Source organism: Trachinotus anak, unplaced genomic scaffold (assembly GCF_046630095.1).
Source record: "Trachinotus anak isolate AG129_WGS33_773 ecotype Australia unplaced genomic scaffold, CSIRO_AGI_Tana_v1 ptg000042l, whole genome shotgun sequence".
Lineage (NCBI taxonomy): Eukaryota > Metazoa > Chordata > Actinopteri > Carangiformes > Carangidae > Trachinotus > Trachinotus anak.
The window spans coordinates 485463-497048 of NW_027273893.1; the positions used below are offsets into that span (position 1 = coordinate 485463).

Here is an 11586-nt window from a genome sequence, read left to right on the forward strand (position 1 = left end):
TTCACATGTAGAAGGATCAGACTATAATTATAAATGGAAGAGCTTCTGTTAGAATAGACTCCACACTCACAGAGACATATACATGTGTCTCAGAAGTGAATGCATTACGCTTCTGTAAAAAACAGCTGATTTTCTGTTCTAAAATAATAGTAGGTATATGTGTTTTCCACAATTATTCTTAATTATAGTGTGGCAAAGTCTCCTTACTGCATTCTTGTGTGGAATTCAACATCATACAATGAGACAGGTTTTAGACTGGTGGAAATCTTCATCCTCAGGATTTCAGGAAGCAGGGAGGTTGAGACAAAAACAAAATGACAGTTTCAGAGTAAACTGAAAGTGTCTGTGTTTGACTGTGGAAGTAAACAACTGTATACTATGATTGCAGATGTTAACATGATTTGAATTCTCCTAAACCAAGGCTGTTCTCCTGTTCAGAGCCACAGCTGTTGATCATACGAGAAACAAGTTGTAGTAAAACTAGAGAGTCAAAGATGAAAATGTATCTTTTGTATTTTTCTCGTACACTCAACACAAGCACAGCTGCTTTTACACAGAGGTCATGTGTTATATATTAGAGCCTGTTTGAATTGTGTCATGTCATATACAACAAAAAGAACAATGACCAGACTACTACTAATAATAATCATAGTAATAACCATCATAAATACAGCATGCTTACAAAATGTTTTACAACAAGGGGAACAAAGAAGAACAAGGAATTCACAATTTAGTAAAAAAAACCCAAAATAACAGAAAAAAACAAACAAAAGACCTTGATATTTAATTTTCCATTACTTCCTAATAATATTTTGACAATTATTTTAGTTTGAGTTAATTTATTGTGTTGACTTTATGAGTGGTATTTACAGTTCTGCTTGATCAGCTGACCTGTTGAGCACCAACCAAAAGGCTCCAGGTCACAATAGCTTAGCAATGAATTACAAAAAATTACAAAACTAGTTGACTTTATTTGCTGTGTGTTATTTATATTATTATAGTATTAATATTCCTAAAGTTCTCCACAATTTGGGAGCAGACCTAAAAACAAACAAAAAAAATTGCTGCATCTTCACTTGCAGTTTTTTAATTCTACCTCAGACTATTGATTGGTGGATTGATCACAGAATGAGGGGCTCTCCCTTCCGCAGACCCAACAACAACAACAACAACAACAACAACAACAACAACAACAACAACAACATGTCCCTCCTCATCCATGGAAGAAGCTCATATTAGCATAGGAGCTGGGAGGCCAGTGAAAGGCTTGCTCCACTGCCTGCCCAGTAGCCCCCTAACAGGATTAAGGGGGGATCTGGCGAGGTGGTGCTCCTGCTCGGTGTAACTCACTCTGATGTGATTTCCATTTGTCTGGCCTATCCCTCACTATTCTCTCCGCCGTCCCTCAGCCACGTTAATCTGCTGGCAGGCTTAAGGAGGAGAAGGTTCCACACAGACACACACACTCTGACAAACACAGAGGGACAGGGATGGTTTACTGTGTGGGACCAAACACCGTCACAGAGTGACTGTGGACATCAAGCATGTGGTAAGACGACTGTTAGAAACTTACCCGTTACTTTATCCGAGGGGTTATTTGAAGCCTGTTGGTTTAGCTGTCATTAGCTCCACTGTGGGTTTAACTGGCAACAGCTCAGTGTTGTGTTTCATGTGTCACTGCTTGTGCTTGTATGTCTGTGATGAAGTAGCTTGTAGCTTGTTATCATGCATGTTATTCCAAATGTTCACCTGAGCCAACTCCTATGCACCTGTCTTTTTTTTAACAATAATGTAGGAATTAATAGAGAAGAGTGACATTGAAGCCAGTTAGGAACAAGCTCTGGTGCAAATGAAACGAGCAGGCGTCACCTCATCGTTGAGTCTGTTTCAGTAGACACAGGTAAGTACAGCTACAGTTCAAATCTCCAGTGTAAAACTCAGTTTAGTCCTAGAATCTGTCTGTGCAGTAAAATCAGTTCAACCTCTTTTCAGTGAAAATGTCATTTTTGACTGTTTGTATCTTGATAATACAAGTCACTAGAACTAAAGTAAACAAGATTGTTTTACTGTGAACGAGCTGAAAATTTCTGACTGCACTGAGCTTGTTTCCCTCCTTTTATAAAAAAAAATATATACATACTTGAAAGCTGTATTAGTTTTTTTTGGGGGGGTTTTTTGGCTGCTTGGGCAGCAGCAGGACAAGATGTAAGCACAACATTGACATATGACCCCTCTATAAAATGATGTCATTTCTTACAGCAAACAGTTGCCTATTTAGTCTACAGCAAAGAGTGAAATTAGGATTTGTTTGCAGCAGTGTTTGTGTCTAACCTGATCAATGTCCAGTATTCACTCTCCTTTTAGCTATTATTTAGCTGCTAAATTCCCCACTATGTTCACCAGAAAGTCGCTAACTGTGTCTGCTGTTTGGTGCTGAGCAGGTAGTGAGCAGTGGCTTTATCCAATCCTGCCTCCAAGAAATGACAGTTCTATACAACCAATCTCCAACAGCAGGTTTAGTCACAGGGTTATTTTATCAGCTTTAACTGAGGCCAACGGGACTGAACCAAAACAAGAACAATTTTCAGAAGTTAAACAAGGTAAAAAAAAAAAAACAAAGCTCTTTTTTGAAGGTGAAGGGAAATGCACATAGTCACATTACTCATTGTCACTGAATCCATTGTTGATATGAAATATTGGTTAGAGCAGCTTTAAGGACTCATTTGGTAGAAGACGTTATGGTTCTGGTTAGTTGCCATTGCACAGACATGACTAATGCTATATTTAAAATATATTTACCATTTCATCTTGCTACCAAACATCCCTTGATGACCCAAACAGCTGATCTGCAGTGTAATACTGTGCACAGTGTAGGAATATGGAGAACATGTGCCAAAGGAAAGGGCTTTGAGCAGGTTTTGGCCTAGTCTTGCTGCTTTTGAAATATATTTTTCACATCAGTTTAGTGAGGATCATAGTGTTATCTTTAATGTGTTTATGAAAACAGACCATAACACATGAAGAATGCTATGATAAAAGGTGTCTATTGAAGTCTGACATGCTTGTACCTGTCTGTCTTTCTGACAGATGACAGACAGATGTGATGCTCCTCATGAGTGAATGGCCCCTCATACACTAGACATGACAGCAAAGGAACCCCTTAGCCCGTGGGTGTTGAGCCCCATGGGGGAGGTCAAGTTAATGCCCAGACACTGGCTGGAGGAGGAGATCAACAGCTGCAACCAAGACATAAAAGACCATCACACAGACATGCCGACTGAGGAACATGCAGCAGTCACAGACAGGTAACTCGACAGTCGTCTGTCACTTCAGTAGAACAGCTGGATGGGAGGATTTACTGCATCTGTACACAAAACTATATGGACTACAATGGGTTTCCACATTCTGAGGGGAAAATGGATCCCATTTATTTTGTGTCTGTAGTTTTTTGGCAAATAATCTTCACTTTTCTCCATCAGTGATGGAAGACTGGTTCAGAGCTTCTATATTTCATCTTATTTAATTTTTTTCTCGTAATTTAATCTCAACAAATGTAAGTAGAATATCGACTGGGACAGAATTGTAAATTTAGCCAGTGTAAGAAGTTTCATGTTCATTCTCTGCCAATAAATCAGTAAGTAAATACATAAGAGAAGCATGATGCTTTTCTGTACATAAGGTACAGCTAAGGTACACAGCTATGGTACACAGCTTTAATGGGTCCCTGATACAGAGGGGTCTTATAACATTTGAGGCCTCAAAGTGTTCAGTTGTCATTGTTTCTGGTCAGAGACAGGACAGGTCAATGTTTATGTCACACACTTTTTCCTCACAAATTCACATCGAGGTGTCGAACCACTATCCTCTGACACGACTCTTGTCTCTTGTGTGCCAGTCTGTGCATCGAGGAGCCGTTCTGTAGGATCTGCCATGAAGATGGGGCCACTGGGCAGCTGCTGTCCCCCTGTGACTGCTCTGGGAGCCTGGCCATGGTGCACCAGGCCTGCCTGGAGCACTGGCTCACCACCTCCAACAGCAGCCACTGTGAACTCTGCCACCACCAGTTTGCACTGCAGCGCCTGCCGAAACCTCTTACTGAGGTAGACCCCTGCAGTACACAGCACTGTCAGTTTGTGACATTGCCACACACAGCATTCAGTTCTTTAAGGGTTTTAGAGTATTTGTCCAGGCTTTGAGATATCCATCTATGAAGTCCTAACCCTGTATAATGGGAAGTGACTACTATCTGAAAACCTGGACTAAAGAAAATCAAAACTATGTGTGGTTTGATTCCACTAGAACTAAATGAGAAAATATGTTTGTTATTGGAGTAAACCAACCCTGGGAGTCTGAATTAAATTTTTGTCCTCAGCTGTACAGTAGTATCTCATACTGTTACTGACAGCTAATTGACTTGATGAGCAGTAAAAATGAGGCATCTATTGCTAAAAGTGAAGCCGGTCACACTGCTCTTTTTTTCTCAATGAGACAGCACATGTCACAGTCAGTGGGAGGAGCCTCTTGGCGAGTTGCTGCCTTCACGTTGGAGGACCTGCTGCTGTTAGCTGGACCACTTGTACCCCAAAGCCACTTAGCCTGAGAGCCAGATTAGATGGTGTTTCCTTCCCCTGCAGCTCTACAGAGGACAGCCGTCGTCTTCCTGCTTCTTCTGTTGCATGTGTGCTCACAGCTTGTAATCTGCTGATTAAGCACCATGTGCTGCATCAGGTTAAGCTTCACACTGAACAGCATGAGCCTGCTGCCAGGTACTGCTACACATGCACAATAACACAGGTACCATACTCTACACTAGTAAGGCATGGTACCTGTGTTGTGTGGCTCAGTAGAGATTTTGATGGTTGTCTGTTCTGCAGACGGAGCTGTTAGTTTGAGTCTATTGTAAACTCACAGCTGATTAGATGCCCTCTGCCTGTGCGGGTGTGTAAACACTGTTTCATCTCCCTCACTCTCCTGTTAGCTTCACTCTACCTGTTTGACAGGAACTTTTATCGTCCATATTAATACAGTGACCTCACTTCCACCACCCTTTCAACTAGAGCACAGGACAAATGAAGCAGAGTGATTAAAGACACCAATGAGGATGTGCAGGTCCTTTAACTGTTAGCTAACAGTGTTGTGGAGATGTTGAATTTTGAAGTGATCCTGTTTCCTGTTTACAGAAATGAGTAATGTTAAAAATCACATTCATTCACATTAATTGTTTTTTCAACTATCAGAAAACATGAAAACATATCTTAACTCTCACTGTATTAACCGTTTTGTCAGTTTAGGAATAATCAGTTTCAGTCCTCAGTTTTCAGTTTTGGCAGTTGGGCTTTTCTTTTTCTAAACTTGTGGGTGATATTGTGTGTTTACACCTGGTCCTTGTACTAAAACAAAGATCACACTGCAAGTCCCTTGAACAATATTGTACGTCATTGAGGTAAATCCTCTGTACTTTTTCAAGAATTATGTTTCAGCAACTTTGGGCAAATGACATTCAAAAAACTGTTCTAAAAACAGATTCCAGTTTATTTAAGTTCAATAATATTAATAATATTAAATGAGACTTCTTTTGAATAAAAAAAAAGCTAATAAGTGAGTGGAGCAAGGCATTTCATTAGGAATATGTATACAACATATGGTTTTGACCTTTTTTGTAAGATTTTTGAACCAACACTTTTGCCCACACAAAACTGTCATAAGATATTGTATAATAATAACAATAATATTGTATATTTGTATATAAAGGTCATTTGTCACATGCACGATTTTTACCTTCTTCAAACACAAGAAGGCGGAGCTAGAAATACCATAGAAACAAGCATACAGGTTGTCTTTTTCAAACCTCTGATACAACCCATAGGAAGCTATCAAACCTTGGTTGTCTTGGTTACAATAATTAACACTTGGACTGTACTGTCAGCAGCTTATCTACCTTCGTCACCATGGTTACTATTATAACAGTCATGGCTTGGTTAGGTTTAGGAAAAGCTGGTGATTTGGGTTAAAATAAGTACTTCCTCAAAATTAGATGATCTTTGTTGTCATGGTTAAAATAATAACAGTGAACGGTCATGGATAATAGAAACAACATAAACTGCTACTTTCACATGGGAATCGAACACCGCTCTCCTGGGTCATATTCATCCATCCACCCCAACCTCCTCCTGACCTGGACTTTGTCGCTCTATAAACTACGTCACCGCACTTTTCCCTTTGCTCCTGTCATCATTATTATGGCCACTAGATGTCGCCTAGCAACAGAACCTAACTATGGGTCATAATAACCTGCTGACAGATGACCTACATTATGGGCTTTTTTTTACAGGCCAGTCCTATTATTATATAAGGTACTGCTCACGAATCTCTTGTGTTTGGTGACATCACAACTTCTAACTGTCTGATTAAAATAGAAAAAATGCATAGTAGACCTACACACAGTACCACCATATTTCACACAGTATGTATCCTAAGGCCTCTAAGAAATAGGTGCCTTCAAATTTTTGAACCCCAGGCAGCCTGTGGGCCAAAACTGGCCCGTCAGTAATAATAACTGGCCCGCTAGATTATTTTGATAATCAGATTTTTTAAAAATCTAATAATATCGAACTGACAGTTTCACATTAAGATGTAGCTAATGTCGAAATAGAGAATCTCCTCCCACGTGAAGATGCTTATTATACTTTTATCCACGTTGAGAGTGAATGACAGACACAACCTTGTCACATCCGGAGCAGCTCACAGCGCCTGGTTCTACAGTAGATCTCTGTCATAGCAGTAACAGTTACCCACAGAATCACAGCGATTTTGTCTACAAAATAAAAGCACAAGAATGCTCATTTGTTCTGCAATTCTTTAGTTCAAACAAGCTTCATGCTTTTATTATGAAAAGTTTTGACAGGAAGTTCCTTGCATTTTTATCAATCAGTTTATTCAAATTAGCCTTTGATTATGTTCTGACCCGTCATGTAATGGGTTAGGAAAGAATTTACTTACTCAAACATCCTAGATGGAGCAGTTACACAGGCCAGGCAGACACACACAAACACACACACACACACACACACTACACTCAGTTACTCAGTTCCAGGAGATACTACACTGTTACTACACTAGTACTACATTCCTACTTATAATACTACTACTACCTACATGCAACCATTCACATGATCCAGTCATTTAGCACCACCTTCTGGCTAAATACCATATTTTCCAGCCCATGTGTTCAAGAGAGCTCAGATTCTGAGCGAGCCCCATCCACACTCGGCCCACCTGGGTTGAACTTGTCTTTTTTAATGTAACAAGCCTCTTCCCCCTTTCCTCTCCCCAGTGGTTGTGTTCTCCATCCATGCAGCAGCAGAGGAGGACTCTGTGTGGAGATGCAGTATGTTTCCTGTTCATCACACCACTGGCCAGCCTGTCAGGATGGCTCTGTGTCCAGGGAGCCATGGACCTGTACTACACTAATGGCATGGAGGCACTGGGGCTCCTGGCCCTCACACTGGCTCTGTTTACTATATACGCCTTCTGGACTGTGGTAGGTTCAGGGTCTATATTGCTTGTTTAGACAAAACATATCTTATTTTACCCTCCCTAAACTTAGTTATAACCCAGACATGTGTAAAACCAAAACATAAGTGGAGAGAGGTCAAACACACACACACACACACTTTAAAAAAGATCACAGTAATCATCACAACCTAAATAAGGTCTAAAGTATGAAACTTTGGTACTGAACTGTCCTGAACCCTGCTGGTTATTTCTCTCTCAGGTATCTGTGCGCTACCACATGCATCTGTTGAAGACATGGAAGAAGACCAACCAGAGAGTACGCCTGCAGATTCCCTTTTCTGGCCACACCACACATAACCAACAGACCCTGTCCATTAACACCCCCAGCAAAGCAACCAACAAAGAGACTATGGTGTAGACCACATTCCACAAGGCTGAACATACCTTGGAGTAATGAAACTCAGGACGCATCCCAAACCTGACACAACAGCAGAGTTGAAGCCAGGGATAGAAGGCTTGAGGACTGCTACACCAGCCTCTGCAACCATTTCCTGCAACCAAACTCATTGTGGAAAGTTAGAGGCAGGAACTAGTGTATCACTATGGCAACTCTGGACATGTTCAATCCACAATGACAATAAGAACAGGGTCTTGTTCTGGACTAATGTATGACCATCCACTTTTTCTTCCACCACATGGAATTAATTTAAGATTACCAACTGATCCCTTGTTCTGTTCTAATACACTGAGTATTTTATTAGGAACACCACACTAACACTGGATAGTTCCTCCTCTGCTCAGCTTCAGTTCTTCATGTTATGGCATGACTGCATCACATCATTTCTGCAGATTTGTCAGCTGCACTTTAATGCTGCCAATTTCCCGTTCTACCACATCCCAAAAGTGTTGTACTGGATCCAGGTCTGGAGACTGGGGAGGCCACTGAAGTTTACTGTACTCACTGTCATGCTGATGGAGCATTATCCTGCAGGAAAATACCCATAACAGTTACAACTAGCAGGAAGTAGCCATTAGAAGCTGGTTAACTGTGGCCATGACAGGATGAACATGTTCAGCAGCAATACTCAGATAGACTGTGGCGTTCAGAGAAGGGTGTAAGTTTGGTTTCAGCATTGGTAGGGAAAAAACAAGCCTGCCACTCCTCCAAAACAAGGACTTTTTAATACTGTCAGCTGAATGTAAGATAACAAATCTGTATACAATTAAATAAAACTATACACAGTAACAGGTTAAAAACTAAAAGTAAACTTAGGGAAAATTACCTGCTAACAGAAAAACACACAATATTTTTGCATCCAACATTGGCATGTTTGTATTCAGTTGGCCTACCAGGGTTGCAGTTCCCCTTTTCCCCTCATTTTCACATTTAAAACTAGGTGCTAGCTAAACTAGCACCTTAACCAGCCACAACAGAAAAATACTGCTAAACCTGTGATGCATCAGTATTAACAATCTAATAATGTAAGGCTGGTGACCAGGCTAGGAACTTGTCCTTTGGTGTCACAAAAAAAGGGCACAAAGGCCATTGAGTGATTTGATGCCTACAAAAAAATAACTTGACTTTCTCAAAGAGAAAAAAAACAAGAAAATAAACCAAATAACATGAAAATCATAAATGATTCACTTTTCAACATAAATTAAAAAAAGATGTGCTTTAAGATGCAGTCCGTTATCACGTACCAAATTACCAGGAGTATTTCTCACTTCAGAGAACCAAATTACTTTCATGTGTCCAAAAGTGTATGTCACATAAATCATTTTGCACAGTAAAATCCAAATATTCTACTTAGCACCAGTTTAACAAACAGGACAAGTAGTGTTTGGCCAGTTAAAGCTAACAATAGACAAATAGAAAAAAACGATATCTCTCCTTATATCTGATCTCAGAACAGCTTTCTGTCCCATAAGGCATCTAATGGCAGTTTGCATTCATCATGCAATTTACTGCCCCCTTGTGGTGGCATCAGGTTATTGTCTCTGGATGTGACGCTGAAATCTCAGTCTTGGACGTAGCCTCTTGGAGGTCCCAAAGTGAGTCATGAAATCATCCTGTCCAGTGTTGGTGAGCCTGTCTCCACTGCAGCCTCAGGTTTCTGGTCTTGGTGACAGGAAGTGGAACCTGACGTGGTCTCTGCTGTTGTAGTCCATCCACCTCAAGGTTGGACATGTTGTTCACTCTGAAGCTTTTCTGTTCACCACAGTTGTAAAGAGTGGTTATCTGAGAGACTGTAGCCTTTCTGTCAGCTCCAACCAGTCTGTCCATTCTCCTCTGACCTCTGACCTCTCTCACTGGATGGTTCTGCTGTTGTGTGAAAATCAATCACAAGTCACAGTCAAAATCACTGAGATCACATTTTCCTCCTGGTGATGTTTGATGTGAACATTAACTGCAGCTCCTGGCCTGAATCTGCATGACTTTATATGTTGGACTGCTGTCACACAACAATTGGATGACTAAGCTATTGTACAGGTGCTCCAAATAAAGTGATGAGTGTTTTTGACTTATAATAATGAGATGAACTGAAGTCAGCAGTGTTAGAATCCATCCATCTGACCACCCATCAACTGTTTAGTTTGATTCATTCTTTCACACACAAAAAACTCAAATAGGCTCTGCTCATCTTTTAGGCCACAGCTGTCTGTGAAGGGTCCAGTTGTTCCCTTCACCTCCTCTGTGCTGGATGGAGGTAGATATCTTAGAGACATATGTGTCAAAACTTGGACAAATAAAACCAAAACTATCTGCATGGCTAGGAAAGGTCCTTCCACATCAACTCCCCCAGAATCCAGAACTGTCATGTTGATGTTCATGTCACCTATAAAAACTATTCAATTCATGTTACCTTACAAAATCCTAAAATTCTTCTCCAAATACTTTAGTGATGAATACTTGAAGTTTGGTCCTCTGAACGTGAATTACATTAGGTTGAAGTTTGTACTGAATATCATGTGTTCCATGTAAATAGCTGTTGCTGAAATGTTTTACAGTAATCAAATGAATTTAAAAAAGTCATTTTTTACTTTGAGGAAGAATCTTTAATTTTAAAAATAATAAATTAGTATCTACTTGTTTTCACTTTCTGCAACCTGATTTTGACTGTGTGTACTTTTAATATAATTATTTTGAATTATTTTTAGTTATTTGGTCCAGCAAGAAACAGAGGGGGTGAACTCTTTGGAATTACTTAATGTGATCTGTTCTTCATCTATGTCAACACAATATGCTTAAGCTAACACTACACAATGATAACCTTTCATGTCTTTATTAATCACACCCATTAGACATTCACAGTGGTGGGGGCAGCATTGTAAATTGGAGATAGGTGGTGTCTGAGGCCTCCTCCCCTGGTGAGGGATGGTTTCTCTACTTTCACGTAGATGGCTTCTTTCACTCCTCTTTCGAACCACCTGCCCTTTCATCCCTTCCCAGGAGATTCAACAATTTATCCTCTAAGAAATACAACTGTTCACAAGTGGCATGTGACTCCAACGACTGTCGTTACAACACAACAGGGCTCTAACGAAGTGGAAACCAACTCTCCACCAAGACAGTCACTCTAACGACTGTCGCTGGCACATGGAGCACAAAGGGAACCAGTGACATCATCAGCCTTGTGAAAGCCCCTCCCAGAGGTTAAAAATACCTGGGTCTCCACACCAGATAGTTGGACCAGTCCCAGCCTGGTCAGGTGTGAGAAAGAACTGATGAAGCCTCTTGGATGAGAGGTGAAACATCTTCCTAGACAAATAACCAAGTCCAGTTGCTTTCGATTTAAAACTCCTTTGAGTTCCTCCACCATACTTTACCGCTGGGATGATGTTTTCATGTTAGTATGTAATGCTGTGTCCTCTTCCTAACATCAGTTCACAAGTTCCTAGTAGCATTGTGGAGTATTGTGCTCTTTGGCAAACTTCAGGCACACAGCAATGTTTTTTTGGAGAGCACCAGCTTCCTCCGTAGTGTCCTGCCATGGACACCCTGCTTGTTCAATGTTTTGCATACAGTTGACTCATGAACAGAGATGTTAGTATCCAATGATTCCTTCTAGT

General features: G+C 40.5%; 2 protein-coding genes across 2 annotated transcripts in view; both read left to right on the top strand.

Moving 5' to 3' along the window:
- sh3gl3a (SH3-domain GRB2-like 3a) overlaps positions 1-11586 on the top strand; it is a 131404-nt gene that overhangs the window by 47177 nt on the left and 72641 nt on the right. The window lies entirely within an intron of this gene.
- On the top strand, positions 1420-9129 carry LOC139615119 (E3 ubiquitin-protein ligase MARCHF3). The gene is made up of 6 exons (XM_071472960.1): positions 1420-1549; positions 1796-1900; positions 3088-3305; positions 3896-4100; positions 7334-7540; positions 7775-9129. The coding sequence occupies exons 3-6, from the start codon at positions 3121-3123 to the stop codon at positions 7931-7933; spliced, it is 756 nt and encodes a 251-aa protein (XP_071329061.1). The 5' UTR covers positions 1420-1549; positions 1796-1900; positions 3088-3120; the 3' UTR covers positions 7934-9129.

What these genes read in the sequence shown, in the direction of transcription:
- LOC139615119 (XM_071472960.1), top strand. Translation starts at nt 3,121, where the DNA reads ATGGCCCCTCATACACTAGACATGACAGCAAAGGAACCCCTTAGCCCG. An exon ending in CATGCAGCAGTCACAGACAG is followed by an intron (nt 3,306 to 3,895) that starts GTAACTCGACAG and finishes CTTGTGTGCCAG; the next exon opens with TCTGTGCATCGAGGAGCCGT. An exon ending in TGCCGAAACCTCTTACTGAG is followed by an intron (nt 4,101 to 7,333) that starts GTAGACCCCTGC and finishes TCCTCTCCCCAG; the next exon opens with TGGTTGTGTTCTCCATCCAT.